General features: G+C 37.3%; 1 protein-coding gene across 1 annotated transcript in view; it reads right to left on the reverse strand.

Annotated features, from left to right (window-relative positions):
* The window catches only part of LOC129752640 (uncharacterized), a 642,051-nt gene that overhangs the window by 448,854 nt on the left and 167,236 nt on the right, over positions 1-25,961 (reverse strand). The window contains exon 3 of the mRNA XM_055748413.1: positions 23,673-24,311. Coding sequence (XP_055604388.1) covers positions 23,673-24,311 — 639 coding nt within the window. The remainder of the gene's footprint in view (positions 1-23,672; positions 24,312-25,961) is intronic.

Genomic DNA, 25,961 nt, shown 5'->3' on the forward strand with positions numbered 1-25,961 from the left:
TTGACAGAGCATTAAAAAATGAGAATAGAGTCACCGAACTTAGAATAAAACGGTTAATTTCGGCGACACTTCAAGAGCGCAAATATTCTCATTCGGATTGTCCTGCCGAGTGTCGAGATACCTAGAGGCAACGAATACGACATGCGTAATCAGTTTGAATCGTACACTCGTACGGTGTGGTCGAATTTTATCCCCGTGTTTTTTTATTTGTGTGCTTTCAATCGTAGCAGTCGACTTCTCAGGCAGGCAAACACGCGTCTCGAAGGGAAACATATAAACACAATTCGGATAGTGTTCGTGTGTTTCTCTGGAGGGCGTGTCTCAGATTATTTCGTGGCACTCACCCAAGGCACGCGTATGGTGTGTTCCTCTCTGCCGATTAGATGATGCAAAATCCCCAGAGAGATCGCTACGATCCCTCTGTCGATTTGAGTTACCTCTCTGCCGATTCATGTTTACTGGGAATTAGCACATTTTCACTCTCTCTGAGCACTGGTTCCTATCATTTTAACTCAAACCTTCTAATTTCCTCTAACAAATTGCACAAATTACCACAAATTCAATCATTGGCTGCACAATTTGTGTGATCATTGACGCTTCATCTCAGTTCCCCGGGGGAAATGCCTTATTCGCAATTGATGATTGCTGAGAACAATAGGTTGATGATGAACACGGTACAAATGTCTTCATCGTACACGCACTCGATGCTAACTCATATCGTGGTTAGCAGTTAGATTGCAGTGTTGCGTAATATCCTGGGTCAACCAGAACATCATCGTCAGCACTCTACGTGAATGGAACATCGGTGGTCGTATGTTAAACAGCTTCCTTTCAAACAGATCTATTCAAGTGTTAGTTAATGCTACTCTTTCTAATCCCAAATCTGTTAACACAGGAGTTCCTCAGGGATCTGTCATTGCTCCAACACTTTTTCTAATAGCTATCAACTCCATCTTCAAAGTCATACCCGACAATATAAAAATACTTATCTATGCTGACGATATACTACTAATCTCCAACTCCCCTTTCGCGCGTCTCTCGCGTAAAAGACTGCAATCAGCTCTCGACCTGGTCGCCGACTGGGCTCCTAGTGTTGGGTTTCAGTTCTCCCCAGAAAAATCCAAACTACTTCATCTTGGCCCGAACAGAAAGAAATTAAAGAAAATTCCACCCATCATCATGTATGATCAAATCATTCCCTTAGTCCATTCCTTTCGTCTCCTTGGAGTCTGGATCGATGATCGACTTAATTTTAAATCCCATTTCGATCATATCAGGAAAAACGCTAACAACAAAATCAGTATACTACGTATCCTATCCAAAAATCCAAGCCTGGCTAGTCGGGACTCACTCCTACGGTTTTTACACGGATGGCTTCTCCCATCTACTCTCTACGGTCTAGGTTTCGTCAGCCGAGCCAGCTCCAATATGCACGACAAACTTCAACCTCTGTACAACCTGTGCATCAGGATCATCAGCTCTGCTTTTGTTACAAGCCCAACGCTATCGCTGATGGCCGAAAGTGGAGATATCCCTTTTAATTACCTCATTGCTAAACACCTAACCTCAAAGTCGTTGCGCTGGCTCGCCATTGGAGGAAACACTGATTCCCCATTAGTAATTCGAACCGATTCCTTACTCCAAGATCTTGCCAACATTTCCATCCCAACCATCTGTCAAAGAAGACCAATAGCCTTTCGATATTGGACCGAAAAAACCCCCCATATCGACCTCTCCCTCACACACTCAATAAAAGCCGGTCAACACCCTGCAATAGTGCTTCCCCACTTTCGCAACCTTGAGAAGAAGTACTCCTCGGTTCCACACATTTACACTGACGGCTCTAAAACCACCGATGGCAAAGTTGGCTGTGGTATCTACGACTCCATTGATAACAGAAGCATTGCCCTACCCACCATGTGCTCCGTATTCAGTTCCGAAGCTTTTGCTCTCCTCAACTCCCTTCAAAATTTCCCCACCCATTCCAACCCTCCAACAGTCTTCTCCGACTCTGCAAGCGTCCTGAGAGCCGTCTCTGCCGGCAATATAAAACATCCATGGATTTCATCAATCTCTGAGATAGCCCTAATCAAGAAAGCCACCCTCGTTTGGATACCTGGTCATGTGGGTATCCCCGGCAATGAGGCGGCAGACTGCCTGGCATCCCTTGGCACTAATATGATACCTCCTGAAATACCCATTCCACAACAAGACGCATACCACTACATTAAAACTCAGCTGGCCCAAGCCTGGGAAAGAAACTGGTACTCCAACCGACAAGCCAAGCTGCGCGAAGTAAAAAACAGTCCCCTAAAGTGGACCGACCGTATCAACCCCCGAGAAAGAGCTGTCATTACTCGACTCCGGATTGGTCACACTAGGCTGACCCACTCCTACCTTCTTGACAAGGAGGATCCACCAGTGTGCCCTTCATGCAACTGCATTCTATCTGTCCGACACATTCTAACTGATTGTCTAACCTACTCCCAACAAAGAACCTCCTGCCAACTGAGCGATAGCCTCCGACAAGTGTTGTCTAATTGTCCCACCGAAGAAGCCAAACTGATTGACTTCCTAAAAACTACAAAACTGATAAACGAACTGTAGAAAGACAAACTCCCTGGTCGTCTGTCCACTTCACCCTATCTTGTCCCCTACATGTTTGTCGCTATCTTTCTCTTTCCTTTCTAAAATCTCACAGTGAAACAAACTAGCAAACTTATAAGAAACTTAGCAAACTTATAAGAACTATGAAACCGCAAATTTTTTCCCTATCTCTTTTACTATCACTTCCCTTTCTATGTGAACGTTTATATAAAAAAAATAAAAATAAAATAAAATAAAATAAAATAAAATTAAAAAAAAACTATTCCACCACTGAAACCTGCGTTTTCAACATGTATGAACAATGATCAGGCACAACAACTTAAAGGCGTGTTTTCTCGAAATAAGCTTTTCTGAACTTATACCCTTTTGACTTCAAGGTCCTTATAGGGTGAGTGCTCCTTATTTGGACCTAAATAGGACCTACTTTGGTTTTAAAATGCCGGAAATCGGAAATACCTCATTTCGATAGTATGGAATTAGGACACTACCGACCGGCAAAATGTACCTTTTCTTCACAGTGTGAAGAAAATTTTCTAATTCCAATGATGAATGCGATAACAAACAACCTGATTTTTTATTGCGATTCTACCTTAAGATGTCCGTCTTACCCGATTTTCCCCTACAATCGACTAGGCATCCGCAGATAGTTAGCTTTCGAGCAAACATTTTGTCCTTCGAGCCGGATAATGCAATGTAAACAGTTCAAACATTTTTTTTTAAGTTTTCGAGAGCCCTTTGATTTAAAAAAAAAAGTAGAGATGTTTAGAAAGGGTATCCTTTGGAATTACCTTGTCTTTCGTTGAATTCTTGCTGCGTTCAAAGTTGAAATCCTTAACCTTGTGAGCCAACAAATAATATTTTCAAAACCCCAACGTACCGAAAATTATCTAATGCTGATTGTTTTTTTCCAACGCTGCACAATGCGGAAAAAAGTGTACAAACCGCGAAGAAATTCAATATCTTTCGTCACACATTAACCAAATCTATGAAAATATACTTTCCTTTTGTGAAAATTTCCGGAAAATCGATTGGACATAGTTTCAAACGCCGCACAAGCTTACGAACGGAGATATGGTGTCTTTTTAACCCCTTATTCCCCTATATTTTGTAAACATTCCAGAAAAACACTGATTTAAACTAAAGAATATTGAACGAAAGCAGACCTATCGTATGTAATTTTTTCTGAGGAATCGAATGAAGGCGGTTTGATCCACCGCACTCTTAAGAAAATGGAGTTACGGCTGCTTTTACCCCTAATTCCCCTACATTTTTCAATTTTTTCAAAAAAAGCTTGTTCGGACTTTAAAATTTTGAACCAAATGGGTTGTATCTTGTGTGTGTTTTTTTTTTCAGAGAAATCGAATGAAGGCTGTTTGAGTCACTGCACGCTTCGGAAAATGGAGTTATGGCTGTTTTACCTTCAATTCCCCTCAATTTTTCAAATTGTTGTTTCAAGTTTTGAATCTAATGGAACGTATCTTATGTGATTTTTCCGAGGAATCCAATAAAGGCTGTTTGAGCCACCGCACGCTTCGGAAAATGGAGTTATGGCTGTTTTTGCCCTCAATTCCCCTACATTTTTCAATGATTTCAGAAAAAGCATGTTCGGACTTGAAAATTTTGAACCAAATGGGTTGTATCCTATGTATTTTTTTTTCGAGGAATCCAACGAGGCATAGTTGAGTTACCGCATGGATTGGAAATAGGAGCTATGGCTGTTTTACCCTCGATTTCCCAAAATTTTTCCAATAGCTCAGAAAAAGCATGTTGGGACGTGAAAATTTTGAACCAAATGGAAAGTGTCATGTGTGATTTTTTTTTTTTTCGAGGAATGCAACGAAGCCTATTTGACTCACCGCACACATCGGAAACAGGAGTTATGGCGGTTTTACCCTCAATTCCAATTCATTTTTCAAAAAGTTCAGAAAAACTATGATCGGACTTGAAAATTTTGAGCCAAACGAGACTTATCTTATGCAATTTTTTCCGAGGAATCCAATGAAGGCTCCGCCCGCTTTGAAATGTGGAGTTATGGCTGTTTTTATTCTCAATTCCCCATAATTTTTCAATGATTTCAGAAAAAATTTAGGGGAATCAAAGATAAAAACAGCCATAACTCCATTTTCCGAAGCGTGCGGTGGCTCAAACTGCCTTCATTAGATTTCTCGGAAAAAAACACACAAGATACAACCCATTTGGTTCAAAATTCTAAACAAGCTTTTTTCTGAAATAATTGAAAAATATAGGGGAATTGAGGGTAAAAACAACCATAACTCCATTTTCTTAAGCGTGCGGTGGCTCAAACAGCCTTCATTCGATTTCTTAGAAAAAATTACACACGATAGGTCTGTTTTCGTTCAAAACTCCCTAGTTCATATCAGTGTTTTCCTGGATTGTTTACAAAATATAGAGGAATAAGGGGTAAAAAAGGCACTCTATCTGCGTTCGTTAGCTGGTGCGGCTTTTGAAACTATGTCCAATCGATTGTTCGGAAATTTTCACATAAGTGAATTATACTTTCAAAGATTTGGTGCATGAAGGACGAAAGATATTGAATTTTTCGGTTTGTACACTTTTTTCCCCATTGTGCGCTGGATATGAAACCGAACACTAAACCCAAATTCACTCTTAAAATACACATGATTTTTCACTTTAAAACAAGGATCCAGTGATTTTCTTCCATTTAAGTGTGACATATACATTTCACTTGGCAGTCACTTAAATTTCAAGTGAATTCATCCACATTCACTTCAGTCGTCACTTGAATTTGAAGTGAGAAAAAATATTCACTTCCCCATCACTTGAATTTCAATTGAATGTCGGGTTGTAATTGTGTTTATTTTCAGAGTTCAAAATGGCAAATTCTAAAGAGCAGCGGTTAAAGCTTATGTTGGATTTGGATTTTCCCAATTCTTTACTTGGCGATTTTGGCGGTAGTTTATGTTAACCGTGATGTAAGAAAAAGTTATTTAAAAGTGTTATCATGTTTCAGCTTGTGGGTTGGACTGGACAGATTTTCTGGTTTGCAGCAGGAAGATTTAGAAGTCACACTATCCGCAGTAACCGACCGGCCTTGGGATTACGATGGAATTTTCCAATCAATAAATTTATGGCGAAAGCGTAATGTAAGTATTTGAAATCGAAGTGGTGTTCTATGAATGTTCTTTTATTTAAAAACGCGAGAGATAATTAACTTGAAACTTACTTAGAAATTCAGATAAATTTCACTCGAACGTCATAGTGTAATTCACTTGACCGGTGTGAATTCACTTGACCCATCACTTAAAATTCAAATGAAATTACGTAAGGCGAGAATTTACTACAGATGTCACTTACTTTTTAAGTGAAAATTATTTTGCGTGAAATTTAAATAGTAGGGGAGAGTGGGGATACTTGATCCCCTTTTCTTATTTTCACCATATCATTTTGGAAAAATTTAGCAACTCGCCGTCTTTGACATTTTCTGACAGCTTGTAACTTCAAGTTTCTATGCTCCAAAAACTAGAACGATACTTGAACCCGTTGATGAACTAGAAGCATTTTCGTGGGAGTAAAAAAATTGCGATTTTTCTGAAGTTAGGGGAGACTTGATCCCCTATTGAAGGAGCCTTGATCTTTTATTCAGGAAGCCCTAATCCTTGTATAAAAATCAAACAAAACCCCAAGATAGAATGTTAATTGACTATTTTGGTCATGTTTGTTCTCATTTCACAATTTGTAGCAGACATAAGAAGAAAATTCTAAACTATGTCTCAACGCTAATAACATTGCATACTTAAAGGCGCTATTTTTTATAATTGAAAGAAAATTAATTATTTTTGCTCTCTTCTTCAGACAATTGTTTGATGAATATTAGTTTTTGAATAAGTATTAGTAATTTCGTAATCAGCAATCATAACGTTCAATTCAGAAGAAGAATATGCCGTTTGGAAGGGGGATCAATTGTACCCAACTCTAGGGGATCAATTATACCCATAATCAACATTTTAGAAAACTTTTTCTGAAAAAAGTTGAGAGTTTTCCATTACTTTGAAAATATGGCATTATGAAGTTCATTTTACGCTCGAACGATTGATACATTGGAACAAATATTTTTTTCATAATTTTCCCATGTAAGGAACATTTAAAAGTGATGAAAAAAGATCTTCCAGATACATTTTGTGAAATTTTTTAAACAAAGTTCAATTACTCAAACAATTATTTTGTTAAGATTTTTTAAACTACAAGCATTGTTATTTTGCTCATTTTGGCACATTTTTCTAGAACATTTGATCTTTGTAAGACATTCCAGTTTCGAGATATAGCTAAGGAATCAAGTATCCCCAGGGATCAAGTATCCTCATTCTCCCCTATGGTTTAATTATTACTTATACCACAGAGAACTTATACATCATTTTCCAAAAAAAAATTTTTTCAAGTTCCAACTACTTTCGTTTTTACTTTTCAGCTGACAATGTTTGGCTCTGACCTTCGAATGAACGTTTGGTTACTCTCATTTGAATAAGCTAAGAGCAGACTCAAAACTCCGTACTGTCGATTTCAAGCGAGTCAAATGTCATCCCCGTTTCTACGGTATTTCAATTAACAAATAAACAAAGGGTTTAAGAGGCAATAAAATAAAAATTTTATTAAAAATTGAAAAATTGATAAGTGAATTAAATTACGGTAATTTTTAACTTTTTTATTAGAAAAATATTTTTGATAATTAAAAGATGGTTTGAAGAACTTTTTGGCTGAATGAAACTACGATTTCAAAGATAGTTGATGAACTGCTATTTTAAAAGGAATTTATAGATTATCTTAAAAATCGGCTTTTATTTTTGTTTAAATTTGAGTTACTTTTTAACATTTCCCCTTAACAATTGACATTAAACTTTTAGTTCCTCTACATCGGACATGTCCCATAGGAACGTGTTGCCGTTGTTGCTTATGGCGCAAGTGAGGAAACAGAAATTAATCCATGCGAGCGAACGCGCGCGCGACTTCTGAAGTTTGATCTTGTTTGCGCTTCAACCTTCCGACTGCACCGTCGCGACGTTCGGCTCGATGGACCAACGAGTGATGTCGATGGCGGCTCGCGCGACTCTTATCGAGCGCGAAAAATCACACGAATTCACGACTTTTGTTTTGCGAACATGCGCTCTCGCCAAAAGTCAGGAAGGAAGCAAACGATTTTACACTTTGGCTTCCCCCGGCTTTGGTACTATTTTTACATGCATGTGAGTATGTGAGGGGGACAATTTTTAAGCCTCACCTGGAACTCGAGAGGTTGGACACTTTTGTCGTCATGTTTGACACCGCCATTAAGGTGTGTTTGACAGCTGCTAATGTGTTGTCGTTGCGGAGTTTGTTTGGTCTTTTTCACGCTGGTGCATGCAAATTGAAAAGTGAATGTTGGTTTTGGTGGCTTGGTTAATTTCTAAATTAATTCAACCTGCAATGATTGGACGCCGAATTATTTTGCCATCGCTATATCCAACTTAGATCTTTGTACTTGATCGCACAAAAAAGGTATCCAATTGCGAAGATTTAAAGTAAATTTTAGGGAAAAAATATATCCTCAGTTTCCCATCTATCATCAGCCCCACGATTACGAGCATAAACGCATATCGTCGAATCTAAATCAACGCAAATGTCGAATTCCCCACTTGGAACATTCCCAAAGGGACCACCCATAGTTGGTTGAGATATCCATATCTAGACAAACGTTGGCTCTAAGCCTCAGCTACCTTATGTCAACGGCACTGACATAATCTCACCAGAAGCCACCAGCTACTCGTTTTCACTTTCATCGATCATCCAGTCAATCATCCGGTGGAACCGAATCAGATGGATGCCTCGATATGCGTAAGTGTCCCAGCCTGCCTGAATGATCCATACATTTTGAACGCTTTTTTTGCTTTATTATTTCGGAAGGCTCCGGGGGTTGCAAAACGTCGTAATAAAGCGAACTTGGACCCGTAGCCGTACCTTGGAGCTGCGGAGACGATGACGCATTCAGATTGTGTACCGAAACAGCCCCGGAGGGCAGGAAGCGCAATGAACTCTCAAACTCGGAGGTACAGACTGCAGTATTTGGAAGTTACCGTATGGTAATGTACCTGTTTCTGGAAAACCGCATTTCACTTAACTTGCCAATGCGCCTTGGGAAGTCCCCAAGGAATTTTCTCCTTCATAGAAATCAGTTTAACAGCGTAGACAGATATTTAGCCTTCCAAGCGTTTTCGTAGGGGGAAAGCGCAAATTTTTTTTTGTTTTATCCTTTTGACTTTAAAAAAATATTAAAAATTATAAAAAATCTTGAAGTGTTAACACACGATGTGTTTCATGGAAGGACTTAAAAAACAGTAGCTCTAATTTCTTCAGTTTAGCAAAATAAAGCTTTTAACAAGTCATTTGAACTAAAATTTAAAATATTTGGTCGGTGACCCTCCATTCAATTTTTTTTAAATATATTGTTCCAATTTCCTTTTTTTCAATTTCTTAACTAAAACTTTTCTTAAAAGCTTTTTTCTCAATTTTCAAAATTCAATAACGTTTGTTATCTGCATTTATTCACTGATTTATTATTTAAAACAAAAAGGCATAATAACTGGTATGCTTTTAAGCACAAAAAACAAACAAAATTTTAAGAAAAAGCTTGACGTATGGCTCAATTTGTTCAATTAACTTCTGAAAGTATATAGTAGATAATTTTCATGAGGATTTTTATTGGTTAGAAACGAAAATTTCAAGACTATTTAATAAAATTAAAAGAAAGAAATTATAATCTTTCACTATTATAAATTTTTGTAGACTTAAGCAGTTGTTCTTCGTATTTTGATGACAATTCTAGAACTTTTAGTTTAACCCAAGTCAAGCCAAAATCGAAATGTAAAGTTTCATGTGCTTGCTCACTAAGCCTCCCTAAACTGTGCTCCGTTTCTTAACAAAATTCCATAACGTGAAATTTCAAAATATGGAATTTTCATGAACTTGGCAGGTCAGCTTCTATCCAAGCGAATGAAAACTACACCAAAGGATTTCGGATACAGTTAAAAAATTGTTTCGATGGTTTTTCAATTGCTCCTTTTTGCTGCCAGTCATTCGCATATTTTTTTATCAATCCAAATGTTCTTGTGGGACCAGCCTTCTTCTCTGCCAAATGAGGTTTTGCAGCTTAACAATAAGGACAGGGATAACTCGAGCTGTGACGCATGATTCCTAACAGAATGTTTATCATTTTCGGGTCTGCAGCCACTACTGCCTCAAAATTATCCAAGTGAAGAAGCTCAGACCACAAAACACTTACGTTGAAATGGGTTTCTGGAACCCCACAAAAAACAGCCAAAATAAACATGCGTTTTACTCCAGATTCTTTGAATCGTGAATTGGATTCTCTTCTATCGCTTATAATTGAAGGACTGACCTTCAAGGAACCTCCTCCACTATCGATTCCGATTTTGTAAAAGACCTTGTTCTCGGAAAGATGTCTTTCTTGTTTCACCGCGTTGACAAACCCTCTGGCATCCTTGCAATAAACAACGAATTTTTGAACTTTATTCAACGCACCAAGTTCTAAATTCATTTTACATGAGGTGAAAAACGTGGCTAGCTTTTGGTTGGATTCTGTTAATCCTGCAGTAACGTGAGAAGCTACGCAGCATCGAGCTAAATTTCGAGGTACCTTTTGTACTTAAATTAATTTCGCGTTTTATAAAAAAAAAGATCATCTACCGAAATTTTCCGAGGAATATTTGAATTCATATTTGCCCAGAACGAGGGTTTTCCGTGCAAATTTTTCAAAGCTACAGGATTGTTGTTATCAGCGGATTTGTCTCTGTGGTAGATAGATAAAATTTCGTCTCCACTGGTATAAGTCTGCCCATGGACAATGCCTAAAACATTCTGGTGGCGAGTGGTTTTCGTACACCAATAAGTTTCACCTGGCCCTGTTATGTAGAAAATTGTGTAGAAAAGTTAGTTACATAGAAAAGTAGATTTTTAATAAATGTACATTAGATTGCTATATCAACTAATCACTTACGTATCTCTGAAAAAACACGTTGAACAAAGCTTGAAAACACTGAGAGTTGATGAATGATTTGTTGTTTTTAGAGGTCTACCTTTTTTCAGTTTTGTTTGATCTGGTCAGAAAGTAATGCGCGCAGCTTCGCAAATTTCGCAATTACAGATTTTTGAAGCTGTTTTGAAATGTATAAGCATTAAAATAATTAAAAAAAATCGATTGTATATACCTCTTGTCACTGGTCGCAGATTTTTCACATACTGGTGTATATTTTCTGCTGTTTTGTTTTTGTATAGAGAAAAAGAACACTCACTACAAATTCTGGAGGGATAGTACCATATTTTTTCTTCCAGGTCCGTGATATAAGTGGATTTCGATATTTCGAACAGTTTTGGCGAAATGGAAGAAAGACCTCGGTTTTTTAGGCACAATATACACACTCTATTTTTGTTTTCTTCGAGGGACCTCAGATTATTTAACACGTGGTCAACCAATAACTTCCGATTGCAAACAAACTAAAAACTGAGTGGAGATGTTTCTTAGGTAGTATTCGTGTGATATATTATTTGTATTACTGGAAGCTACAGTAGTGACATCTACTAGTTTTATTAGGTAATGAAAAGTTTCAAATAACAAAGAACGGATTGAAAAGTCAATTTAATGGCTTTCTTTCACTATTTCGTTTTGCTTCTTAGCTTTGGTTGAATGAAATTTGGTTACATAACGTCTTAAAATATTGAAAAAAAAACTACAATTTTTGAAACGAACCTAATGTATGAAGACCCACCGACCAAATATTTTCATTTTGGGTGAAATTTGTTCAGAAAAAGCTAAACTTTACTGAATTTTACAAGAATAAGCGTTACTGTTTTTTTTTTCTTAAACACTTCTCAAAAAAGCACCGTGAACAACAACCGTGTCGGCCATTTTTTCTACCAATTGCCATATCAGATGACGATTAGATTGAATTGAAACCGTTTTCCAATTTAAGTTTTATTTTTGCCCAATATGTTTCGATGAAACGAAGCTGTGGGCAGTTTGGTGGATTAAAACTTTACATAAAAACATCAAAATTGTTCTTCTATTGCCATTACCATTTATCCCAGATGTAGTGGCAAATTTTATTTTTAGGAATTATATCTTCAACGTTCGCTTATAATCAGATAAAAGTGTATAGATCACGTTGGCCATGCTTTACTGTCATTTTTTTGTAAATTTGTAGAAATGCCATCGAACGAAAAAGAGCGTCGTGAATAAATCCTGCGCACTCATTTCGAGAATCTGGAGTTGTCACATCGGGACATCGGTAAGATGCTGGGAATCGTCCAATCCACGATCAGCAGAGTACTCAAACGATACTTCGATAACCTAACCATCGACCGGAAGGTGAAGAACGGCAAAAATGAATGATCTGTCAGTGAAAATGATCACAAGGGCGTAGTTAAGCAGTTAAGGCGTGATCCGAGAAGTTCGGTCCGGCATGTCGCCAAAAAGCTGAATTTGTCAAGTTCGTTCGTCCAGCGGGAGGGCCAGCGTACATACAAGGTTCAGAAGATACTTAACCGCGACGAAAGGCAAAACATGGTGGAGAAGTCGCGAGCCCGGAAGCAGTACACCGAAATGCTGACGAAGCCGCATTGCCTGGTAATGGACGACGAAACCTACGTCAAAGCGGACTTTCGTCAGCTGCCGGGCCTGCTGTGCTTCACCGCAGAGGACAAATTCAGCGTTCCGGAGGAGATTCGCAAGCAGAAACTACCCAAGTAACAATTTTAGCTTTATTATGGTCAGCAAAATTTCGTTTGGGCTATCGCATTAATCTTCATAAAATGCTAAAGCGCATACTATAACATCACCTGGACTCTTATAAAGCCAAAATCAGGCTATTTGGCCCTACCCTAGAAACGTCATCAAGACATATTATTGTTGGTCATCAATGTTGGTCACCAAAGCTTTTAAAAAGCTATTATTTAACATGTTAGAAATTTTGTTTTTTTCGGTTCTGTGAGTTCTCGGGTTTTTTTTTTATTTTTTCCAGCAACCATAATGGTTGATGAATGATGATTGCATTATTCAGATATGATCTGGTAAAATTAATAGCTAAAAAACCAATGTTTTAACCATATAATGAGCGTCTTTTCTACTGCCAGTCAAAATTTTAGGTAAAATGTATATGGAATAGTATCTTAAAATAAATGCTCCTCGTCAAATCTGATGGTCAATCATGATGGAATTGATGGAGAAAAGGCCTGAAAAAATATTTTCCAATGCTTGCATTGTGAATCCATCAACATGGCGTCATTTTGTGCCCTTTGATTTTGAAATCAACATAGCGTGAGTCAATTCATAGTTTTATTATGGTTTAATGATGACCCCAAAAAAAGCTACGATTTGACGTTTCTCTCGCAAGCCAACCAATTACACGCTAAGGTTGAGTTCCTCATTTCTGAGGTGTTAATCATTAGTACAGTAAATGAGGACAGACTTTTTGAATGAAAAAGGATTGGTTTTGAATGACCCGTGGAATAAATCACGAGTTGAAGTCAAATTTCGTTGTCTGACGCCATCTTGAAATCCAAGATGGCGGCTTCCGCTGAACTTTAAAATGGTGTAAATGACTTGAAATCGCATGAAACCCCAACAAAATGGGTATCGGATGAAAGGACTAAACGAGTAGAAGTTGAATTTCGCTATCAGACGCCATCTTGAAATTCAAGATGGCGGCATCCGCTCAACTTTTGACGAAAAGTCGCATTAAACCACCACTATACGGGTATTGAATGAAAAGGCTAAGCTAGAAGATGTCGATTTTTTCTTTCCGACGCCATCTTGGAATCCAAGATGGCAGCTTCCACTGAATTTAAAATGCCGTTTATCAATGAAAATCTCTTCAACACAACTTTTTTTCACGTAATACTACATTAAAACTACTATTTTAAGACAATTTAGATCATTTTAAATCACTTTTATTATTTTTTCATTATGTTTCTAATGCATTAAGAACTTTTCTTGTTTTGTTTATAGTTTTGGATTTTTTTTCCATTTATGTAATTCCATTATTCTCATCATGCTATTATTTCTAAATTGTATTGGTCTTATTCTGGCGAAAACTATAAGGTTATGTTGTTTCTGTTAACCGTCTGATTTAGGCACATGTGCCAAATTCGATGTTGCCAAAATCGAATGTTGCCAAAAACGAACGGGGTCTGTATTGTGGTGGTTTTTGTGGGATTTTTAGTCACTTACAGATTTTCAGAGAAACGCGAAAAGAGATATTTGACTTCTATCGTTTATCCTTAGCACCCAATACAATATATTTGGGAGTTTCATACTATTTTCATTCATTTACAGTATTTTTAAGTTCAGCTGAAGCCACCATCCTGGATTTCAAGATAGCGTCAGAATGCAAAAATAAACTTTGACAATTGACAAATACCCATATTTTGAAGGTTTCATGCGATATTCAATGATTTAGAGCATTTTTAAAGTTTATAGAAAGCTGCCATCTTGGATTTCAAGATGGCGTAAGATAGCAATATTCGACTTCTACTCGTTAAGCCCTTTCACCCACTACCAATTTGGGTTTGATGTCATTTTAAGTCATTCTTGATTTCTTTCAACGTATACCCCTATAATATAGGTTTTATGCGATTTTCAGTCATTTACAATATTTTCAAGTTGAGTGGTAGCCGCCATCTTGGATTTAAGATGGCGACGGGCAACGAAATTTGACTTCTACTCGTTTATTATTTTCACCTAATAACCATATTGTGAAGGTTTCACGATATTTTCAGTAATTTACAGCTTTGAAAATAAAAGCGGAAGCCGCCATTTAATTAATGATGGCGTCAAGAAACAATTTTTTTCCTACTATTTGGGCCCTTTCACTCAATACTCATATAGTAAAGCTATTCATACCACTTTCGGTGATTTCAAGTTTTCAAAGATGTATTTTTTTTATTTTAACTCAAAACCAACACGCATAACTTACCAAAAATGTCTAAAAATGGGAGTTCCAATTCAAATATGTGCTATCTAATCTGAGCGTGTCCTGTTTTGACATCTTGATCGAGAACTGTCACTAAGTTTTATGGCGGTTTAATAATCATGCACTGAGTGCTATTATAGAACATGCAAAAGAAAGCTTGGAGCAAACTTCTAAGTTTGTGTTTTATTATAGTTTAAAAAGAGCATTCATAACTCTTACAAAATAACTAAAACAGTATGTTTAATAAAAGTTTTATTAGCGTTTTCAAAACCATCTGAAAACATATGGTCGAGAAAAAATATTAGCATTTTGCATGACCATAATAAAACCGTCATAAAACTAGCTGCACAAAAAATGCCATAATTAAACCATAATAAAACTTCCTAATGCTAGTTGGCATAATCTGTGTTACTTGGGTATCCAAGTTTGCCAAAAAGTACATGGTGTGGCAAGCGATCTGCTCTTGCGGAAAGCGGAGCGCCCTCTTCGTGCCGACCGGCACGGTAGGTTTACCTTAAGGAGTCCCTACAGAAGCGCTTACTACCACTATTGAAGCAGCACGAGGGCTCGACCATCTTCTGGCCGAATCTCGCTGTGTGCCACTATTCGTAAGACGTGTTGAAGTGGTACGAATCCTACGGTCACCATCGTGCTAAAGGAAATGAACCCGCCCAACGCGCCGGAGCTTTGCCCAATAGAGAAATATTGGGCGATTATGAAGCAGGCCCTCCGGAAGAACCCAAAAGTTGTCAAATCGGACTTCAAGAGAAAATGGATTCATGGAACTTCAACCTGACGTGGTACAGAACCTTATGGAGGGGGTAAAGAGGAAGGTGCGAGCATACGGGCTTGGGCTCGAAGTATGAAAAAAGAAAATGTCAAAAGTTGTTTAATAGTTTTTATTTTACTGTCTAAAATTTTCAAATGGATCGGTCTACTGGGCGAATCTCTACAGCGTTTTTCCGTGATGCATTTTAAGTGAAACACCCTTTAGCAAAAGCTCAACAAGCTCCTTTTTGTTTAGAGAGTCGTATATGTCCTGGATCAACCAGGACAGGAATAGATAAAACCATATGTTTTTGTAAAAGCTTCAAACCGTTGAACTATCAATTTTTCAATCAATTTTTCAAGGACAGCTAAACATGAAATCGATCGGCGAATGTTAACAAGCTGTAGTTTTACTTCTTCTAGTTCTTGTTCGAGTTCTAGTTCCAGTGGTAATTCTAAAGTTTTAATTCAATTTCTAGTTCTAGTTCAATTTCTAATTCTATTTGAACTTCTTGTAGTTCTAGATCTAATTTCAATTCGAGTCTCTAAGCACTAAGCAGGCATTTTCACATATCGTACCATTCTTGAGTACAAAAATTTAGTGCTTCATACTGGTTTTGAAGCAATTAGCAAAAAAAATTAAAGCAAAAAATTTCATTAGGAAATATCACGTATGTGTTACGAAACTTCAACAAAGATTTCTAGAGTAAGTTTTGATAAGGTCGTTTGAACCCATATAAACAAAATTGAGTTATGATTTTTAATTTATTGAGTTATTGGTGGCAAAAGATCGATAAACACGTGTTTCATATTAGGTAAAAACTTGGATTAGTTCATATTTAAAAGATTCCTATTTGTCTGTCTGTCTATTTGTTCCCTATAGACTACTGAATTGATTTACGGGAAACTGGGCAGGTGGAGGCTTCTGAAGCCGAGGAAGGTTCCTATAATAATTTGGAACCACTCCTTCTCACTAGAAGGAGGGAAGGGGTCTCTCAAATAAATGTAACAAGTCTTCATAACTCAAAAACTGATCATACAAATGAAACCAAATATGGCATGTTAGTGTATTTCGGTTCAAGGAATGTTTCTATGATGGTTTGGTATCCCTCCCTTCTTCCAATGGGAAAATAGTAGGCAGGGAGGGTTATCCCATAAAATTTTTCGCACAATTCTAGAAATAATCAAGCAAACAGAACCAAATTTGGCATCCGAGGGGGTATATGGGTCGCAATAATATTTTTGAAGATAGAAAATGAAGAGGGGCCTCCCATACAACTATTTGCAAAATTCGATAACTAATCAAGCAAATGGAACCAAATTTGACATGGGTGGTTATTTGGGTACGAGAAATGTGTGTGATTATTTGGGATTTCATTCTTACCTATTGGGGAGATATAAAGAGGAGGAGGAAGTCTTCCATAAAACTTATTGCATTATTCGATAACTTATCATGCAAATGAATTCACATTTCACATTTCTCAGAAAAAAAAAGATTCTGTATAGCGCATATCACCCTCGGGGACCTAGAAAATGGCCCCAAAATCCAAACGTTAGTCCTCCTTTCTATGCTCTATTTTGAGGTGCTTGGAAAACTGCCTCATGAAGTTTTCTTCAAATTACCTACCAATATTTATGGCCATATTATAGTTAAACTCTAGTACTTGAAGCAAGTTAGAATGGATTTTCAGTTTGAGACTCATGAAATGATGTTTTAACCCTTTAGGGACCGCGAAGAAATCTGAGCCCAAACACCGAAATTCGGAAATCTATATCTTAGAAACCACTGGACCAAATTGTATAAATTTCATAACTCTGAGTCACCAAAAATATTATGTTCAATTTTATTACAGTTTAGTTATAATTCTAGTTGTGTTACACCCGCGGCCAGCAAAAAACGAGATATGTATCTCGTATTTTATCCCCAATGTGTTAAGATAATATATACCAACATGCAAGACGACGTGTGCGCCATATATGGAATGCCAAAGGTCGAAAGTTCATGAATATTCAAAAAACCAAATTTAAGCCTGAATCGAACTACACTAGTCTCTTTCTGGTCTATTTTTAAATCGCTTACCAAATTTCCAGGTATTTCTGAGCCTGAGCAGTATTTCAAGTACTTGAATTGAAAATAGGTTACAAAACTGTGATTTTCTCGAAACACGTCAGGTGGCTCATACGACCAAATCAGAACATTTGCTTGAAATTCGCTAAACAGTAGGGGAGAGTGGGGATACTTGATCCCCTTTTCTTATTTTCACCATATCTTTTTGGAAAAATTTAGCAACTCGCACTCTTTCACATTTTCTGACAGCGTGTAACTGCAAGTTTCTATGCTCCTAAAATTAGAACGATACTTGAACCCGTAGATGAACTAGAAGCATTTTCGTGGGAGTGAAAAAATTACGATATTTTTGAAGTTAGGGGAGACTTGATCCTTTATTCAGGAAGCCCTAATCCATGGAAAAAAACAAACAAAACCCCAAGATAGAATGTTAATTGACTATTTTGGTCATGTTTGTTCGCATTTCACAATCTATAATTGTCAGAAAAAAAAGTCTATAGCTTATTTTCAACCCTTATGACATTGCATACTTACGGGCGCAATTTTTTATAAACAAGAGAAAATCAATTATTTTAGCCCTTTTCTTTACATAATTGATAAATGAATATTAGCTATTGGATAAATATAAGTAATCTCGTAATCAGCAATAACCACGATCAATTGAGAAGAAGAATATACCGGGATCATTTGTACCCATATATTAGGGATCAATTGTACCCAAAATCAACGTTTTATAAAACTTTTTTTGAAAAAAGTTGGGAGTTTTCCATCGCTTTGAAAATATTGTATTTTGAAGTTCATTTTACACTCGAAAGATTGATGTATTGGAATAAATATTTTTGTTTTAATATTTCCATGTTAGGAACATTTTAAAATTATGAAAAAAGATCTTCAAGTCACATTTTGTGAAATTTTTCAAACAAAGTTCAATAACCCAAAAAATTATTTTGTTAAAATTTTTTGAGCTTCAACCATTGCTGATTTGTTCCATTCGGCACATTTTTCTAGAACATTTGATCTTTGTACGACATTCCAGTTTGGAGATATAGCTAAGGAATCAAGTATCCCCAGGGATCAAGTATCCTCATTCTCCCCTAATAAAACCCCTTCAAAAATGACTCGGTTTTTGATATTTTGTTTTGTTAACATTTTGACAGTTCTCTAGCTGGCCTGGGAGACATCCGGTAGCTCAACCAAAAAAATCAAATTGATTTAAAACGGCCATTGGGACTTTAACACGTTTGAAGGCTTAGCTTGTACATCTGGGTTTGTTGCTAAACTCATAGAAAGCCCTTGTTGGTATAGTAAAACAAAAGATTGTAAAATGAAGAAAAAACTAAAGAAAATTGTTCAGAACCAAAAAAAAAACTGTTAGGTTCTCAAATAAATAATTAGGTGCTAATGGTGACTAACCCATTATCCGGTCTTTGTAGCGGCGACTTAAATGGATTAAAAAAATCGATTCTGGTTACCGATTGTTGTTATTTTGCACACCTCTGCTCCATTAGTCATCGCAAAACGCATGATGGGTGAGAAAGAGAATGCGGCATACGTAAACTTCAATTATTGCGAAGGTGTCGCTTGCATCCCACTGAAATCTTCCGGGAGAACACCCAAATTGTTGCCCATTTAGTCTACTTAATTTAATCAAGAGTGTGTAAGCCATAAAAATCGGTGAGTTCGGACAATTATTCATTTGGTAGTTTCCGATGGAGATGAAGAGGATGATGCTTCTGGTGGTCGATGCTTCAAGTGGGTGGTCAAGTCTGAACAATCGAAGGTCACCGTTGAACTTATATTAACCCTAGCCATTTTAGGAGGGGCCGAAAAAAAAACAATAAGGAAACAACACCTTTTTACTGAGTTTAAAACCAATTCAGATGGTGGTACAGATGGTTACATCATTCAAGATATGACTTAGGTTTTTATTCTAAAATGCTTAGAATGTATACACAAACACATCTTATTTATAATACAGGAACATTAAAAGCTTGTAAGTTAGCCAGCAGCTTTGGCGTAGTGGTTAGAGTTCAAGTTATCTGAGCCAATTTTCACGAGAGCGAATCCCGATCATGGCATACATAGACCTCTTTCTGTGGGCTGGTAATTTTTAACATCTCATAAAAAACTGAAGTTACATCAAGATCCAATATGTATGTGTTCGTTTTTAACGAAAAAAAATTACTACCTTCAGTCAAATCTCCAAAGTGGCCGGTAGATTAATGAACCTGAATTTTCCCAGAGACTTCCAAAAGTCATCCGAAACCGCACTCTCCGGTGGTCGACATATGATAAGGCCGGCTAACTATCGATTTCATTTGGTCTGTCTCTTTGGCCTGCCTCTTGGCTGCTACCATCTTAGTTGGGTGTTGTTGAGGTAATTGGACTAGTACAACTAGAGGAATGACAATTTCTTTAGCCAAAAAGTGAGCACGAAAAAAAGTAATTCTCCCAGGTGACATGTTGTGGGCACGTGATGTGAGAAATTACAATAAATCTTTGGCTCTAGCTCGAGTGAAATGGATTGCTGGAGCTGATTTTCAGTTTTATGTTTTATGAATCATTTTTTTTATCGTACTTGCTGCTACCTTCAAGGAGACCCGGCCGAGTGACACTCTCCGGAAGAAAGAAAGTGTTGCGACAATTTATGGGTATTGTATTCGATTACCGGGGCAAGTTACGAGACGATGGGATGGCTTCAGCAAACGGGTGCGTCCATTCGTCTTTCTTAAAAGGGGGAAGGAAGGCGGTTCGAGCGCGTAAGATACATATCGCGTGTAAATGCGGCTGTCGCAAAATCACACCCCGAATCGCTCCGAGCGAAATGAATTCATAAATTAAAGCCAAAGTGGTTGTTAGCCGGGTCCAAGATATGCGCATTTACAGATCAACTATAATATATCATTAATCGTGAACGGTGCTCAGGGGAATATAGTGCATCTCGTTCAGAATATTGCTTTTGGAATGAGCTCTCTCCAAGTAATATGGTGCGTTAAACTTCTACATACTTTTTTGATAATTTTTTTTAACACAATCTATGTGTACCTAAAGTCTGCTTCATTTAATATTGAAACAAATTCTTTTGCTCATTGTGGCGCTCCTAGTGGACGGATTTGGAAACTTTTTTCACCCACGTGTCGGGAAATTCATTACCTTACACCATGTATTTATGTCATAACACCAGGGCCGGATTAAGCCATCGGGGGGCCCGGGGCAATTTTTCTATGAGGGCCCCTATAATTCTTTTTTTTTTCAAATGCTATCCCAGAAAAAAAACCTTTTAAAGTGTAAAAAAAACTAGAGATGAGTTCAGTATGCTATCTTCAAATAGCCATGTTGTCTGCGTAGAAAATAGTTTCTGGTACATATCTCCAAATAAAAATTGTTAATCAATCACGTGCAAACATTGCGGAAGAGTTTAGTAATTTATTAGAAATGAAAACTCTAATTTAAGCTGCGAAATGCAAAATTTAATTCTCATTTTTTTAAACCCTTATCACCAACTGAAATTCTCTAATTTAAAAAATGACCGGATATATATTTTAAATGATTTTCATATCATCATTGATCGTTTGGTTTGTGCTTATTTGAGAAACATTTACCTAGTGACAATTAAGAAGTATCATGAAGATTTGAAACATAGAAAAATTTGAAATAAAAAAAAATAAACAAAATAATAAAATCCACTTTCCATAGAGATACAGATATAAGAGTTTAAGAATTCAAAACTTTAAATCACGTTATATTCAGATCCAAAATTCAGTGTCTCAAATCTAAATCATTCGCACGTAATAGTACGTCTCGGTGGTCGAGTGGTTAGCGTGGTGAGACGGTAATCGCTGATCCACTGATATCATGGGTTCGATTCTCATCTCGGTACTGGAAGTTAAATGTTAATCTTAAGTTGTCCACGTCATTTATTCAGTCTGTTAAGCCTAAATCGGCTAAGACGGTGTATGTCTTTTATAATTTCAAATCAAGTTTTGAGAAACAAATTAAATTAAAAAAAGAGATACAAAGATACAATCGGAGCAAAAGCAGAAATTGCACCAAATGTAAATTTCAATTCTATGTATGTCTTTGAAACACAAATAAAAAATCATTTCGTGAGATGTTTTTGAATATGATACTCGTGAGAAATTTTTTTTTATCAAATTGTAATTTTCAATGTGACGAAAGTTTCATTCGATGTCCTCAAAGCCAAAGGGTATTGGTGCAAAAATGGTCTATTTAAAATGAGTATAAAGGTTAAATGTTTAACACACAGAATCACTTATTATTGAAAAAAAATCAGATAAGGAATCCAAATCAGTTTAGTACTTTAAACAAAGATTCTGAATTTTTAAAATTCAGTAAATTATGAAATTGAACTTCAGTAACTGAAGAAACTACACTTCAAAATCCCAATGAATTGAATCTGGAAAAAGATAAGATTAAGATCATAGAAATATTCATATTAAGTAAATCATTCAATGATACTAGCACTTCAGCTATCAGATCGTTTTCATGATAATTTGAGAATAATCATTTGGAAAATGATATGCTGAATTCAGGATATTCAATACAGTAGATGATGAAATCAGTTGAAAATGTTCCAATACCAATTTCAAGTCTAAAACAGAAATTGGGATGGAAATTCAATAAAGAAACCCTGTACTGTCGATTGGTCCAATTTAAGCAACTACAGTCTTTTTTTAATTATTTGCTTTAAAAAATAGGGAGGGAAAAGGTTTTAGAATTTATAAACCAATGAAAATTTCAATAATAATGATTGAAAGGTGAAAAGTTATTATAATACGTGGTATTAACTCGGATACTGCACTGATAAAATTCTGAAATGTTTATCATTAAGCGAAATAAGCTGCTATTTTAGTGCAGTAAACCATAACTTGGAAACTTAACATAACAACAAAAATTAATGTTGCGCAAGACGTTTAAATTTCATCAAAATGAGGAGATTTTTTATCTTCATTTAACCTGTTCTGTACAGAACATCGTAACTGATATGTTTCGATAAAAAATGAAAATTTGAGGTAATTTGCCTCATGTTCTTCTTAGTTTTTTTTAGAATTCGGTTTTGTCCAGAAGATTTTGATATTCTCAGGTCGCAAAATATGGGAAAGCTCCTTCACTGCTTACTCTAGGGGGGGCCCTAAACTTTTTTTAGATTAAAACTAATCTATGTATATATTATTTGACGGGTGCCCTATAGTTTTTATATTTCAAGTTTTCATTCCGATTTTATAGTTTTGATATCTTTCCATGGATTTGTAGTAGTATGATTAAAGTAATTTTAAAACTCGGGGGGCCCCCATGAGCCGGGGGGCCCGGGGCAATTGCCCCTTTTGCCCCCCCTTTAATCCAGCCTTGCATAACACCAAACGATAGCTTTTTGTAAACAACCGCCATGGAAGCCGAACGGAGAGATCAAATTGTGCACAGTTTTCTTACGAGTACGAGTACGAGAATTTTCTTCGAAACAGCAATGAATAATTTTTTTTAAATTTTTTTTATGAAAGAGTAAAGAAAATGCTACATTTGTATGAAAAACAAATTATGAATTCGTTAATAAATGACTGAACTACACGCAATTGTTTGTGTTCCAATATTAAATGAAGCAGACTTTACATCCGTCGAACTTGGTCAGCACTTGGTCGTACAGCTTTCGAGCACGGATTCTGGCCACATTGTTCTGCTTCAGCGTCCGATTTGGCTGTTTGCTGGCTCGGAATGACTTTATTCCTTCCTGAACCTGAATTGGCCAAATCGCGGTCTGAAAGATTGGGATTCCTCTTGACGGCCTTGATGACTTTCCCACGCAGTTTCCGGTCGACAGTTCCACTCCGACGCTTCGAATGCGGCTTCCGAGCCATCGTCAATGTTTCCTTGTACTGCTTGATAACACGCCATACGGTATTTCTGGGCATTTTAAGCTGTTTAGCTAGCTTCGATGCCGACAACAATGGATTTTCAAGAAAACTGTGCACAATTTGATCTCTCCGTTCGGCTTCCATGGCGGTTGTTTACAAAATGCTATCGTTTGGTGTTATGACATAAATACATGGTGAAAGGTAATGAATTTCCCGACACGTGGGTGAAAAAAGTTTCCAAATCCGTCCACTAGGAGCGCCACAATGAGCAAAAGAATTTGTTCCAATATTAAATGAAGCAGACTTTACTGTTATCAAGCAAGAAGTTGTCATAATTGTTTTTTTTTTTCATTTTTAACTTACCTCTGATCCACGTGACACACCAGCCCCGTCCAAAAGTTCCTGCCCAGAATCACCATTTTCACTCAACTTTAACCCACTAGAAGTCCCCTGGCCAGATTGTTCCTTAAGTCGTGCCGCAGCAAGGGACGAGTACGGTTCTCGATTATCTTCCGATCGAAATTCACAAACCGTATCATCCAAATACCAATTGGCCGTTGGAACTGAAATAGCTTCACCTTGCTGCAGTTGGTCCGATACCGTGACTTGATGCTGGTGCTGAACAACCGCCTCATGGTGGGTAATCGGACAAGTGTCCTCGGCCGGCTGTTGGCCGCCGATCAGAGCTTCCTTGCATCGTTTCAGATAGTTTTTCATTTTGGATCTGGACTTCCTCAAATCTCCACGGCCCAATGTTCCAGAATCGGTGTACGGGAGTCGATGGGATTTGTCACTTTCACTGACCACCACTAGAATGTCGTCCAATCCTCCGTCGCAGCTGAAGGAACTAGCTTCCGATTGGATAGCGATGGAATCTTCTTCGCCCGATCGGGATGAAAGTGCCACCGATGAAACCGCCGAAATACTCGAGGATATGTGCCCGTGATGAGCTTTCCACGCGTTATCGTCGAAGGATTTGGCTCGACGAGTCGTTGGAGGGACCTGGAATGAGATATGAATATATATTATGTCATACTCATACATAAACATTATCATATCGTAAAAATAAAAAAAAAAACATAACGCAAGTGCTATTAAAAGAATAGTTAAAAAAATAACAGCAGATCTGTAACTGGATTTATTCACAAGAGGTGTACATAACGCCAAATACCGTGAATTCAGTAGAATTATTCAACCAAGTAGGCTCAAACCACATATTAGAGTAAAAAATTGTACTTTTATTGCTCGTTTTTTTTTGTAATTTTCTATGAGAATCAAAAACTGTCTCAAGATGTGAGAAACTATGCCATCATCATGTTGTTATCATTCAATGATAACTTTATTGCATTATATTATCTTAAAAATAAGTGTTGTGGTATACAAATTGATGCATCTCACTTTGTTGTTGCATGATGCCCCGTTTGACGGTATTGCATTATTTGTACTTTTTCTATTATAAAAGAAGGATATAATAACTAACGCAAAATAAACACAGAAAAACACAGGCCGAAGAAGTCGTGTAGACTATGACATATGAAAGGCATAACGTGAAACGCGCATATCATAAGAAAAGGGCTGGTGTTCGTCATTGAGCCATAACGACGATCCTTCAACAACCGAGGCTTCCATACTCGGACCTCTGCTCTGGACTGACATGTATAATAAGAAGTTATGATCACCGTTTAAACATTAAAAAGATTGCGCAAACAGCCGCAAACTTTTCCACATTGTAGCTTTTCATTTCCCGAACACCACGCAGCGACTCTTGCTAGATCTTCGTTGACCAGTCTGAACATAATCAGCATATAGTTGGATAGAACAATGTTTCAATACAAGAGTTTAGTCATTTATGTAATATATAAAAAGAAGCGGCCCAGAAATGGAACCTTGCGGAATGCCAGAGGTTACAAGAGTACTCCGTGAGTATAACTCTTTCCAAAAAACTGTTTGCATTCTATTGAATAAGTATGATTCAATCAACTAAACAGCAGTGTTCGAGAAATGAAATTGTTTGACAAGTGTGGGATATACGTGTGATACGGAAACGTAACAAATCGTGTTATATTGTTGAGCATTTCTAACTTTATAAACTGGCAACACAATTTGCCAGCATTCATACGAATCGCGTGTTCCCTCTCCCTCACTCTCGTCTTACATCGAACTTCCATTCTGTCGTCTATCGTTTAGCTCAACGGACGTGCCTTTTTCCCGCAATCCCGCTCCAGGTAAGATACCGTTCGAATCAGGGAACATCCGGTTGTCTCGTTGTTTCCAGATTATAGCCCGGACCGGTCCCACATTCTGGCGACCGTGACAGGACCGGGAATCTTATTGGTGATTCCCAATAGTAAAAAAAGTAAGTGTGGGACGCCGCCAATAATATGTTTTCAAAATGGCGGTCGGCAAAGAAAGGAAACAAGAGGCAAAATGATGAGACAACCGGATGGATATCAGACTTTCATCAAGTTGATAGTTTTGCCAAATCGGCGGATACCGACTTAGGCTCAGAATATCCGGCGGATACCGGGATAAAAATTTCACAGTTCGGCGGATACCGGCTGTGCACCGATAACCGGCGGATACCGGTATAGAAATTGCCACAGTTCGGCTGATACCGACTGTGATCGAAAACCGGCGGATACCGGTATAGAA

This window comes from Uranotaenia lowii, chromosome 3 (assembly GCF_029784155.1).
Source record: "Uranotaenia lowii strain MFRU-FL chromosome 3, ASM2978415v1, whole genome shotgun sequence".
Classification (NCBI taxonomy): domain Eukaryota; kingdom Metazoa; phylum Arthropoda; class Insecta; order Diptera; family Culicidae; genus Uranotaenia; species Uranotaenia lowii.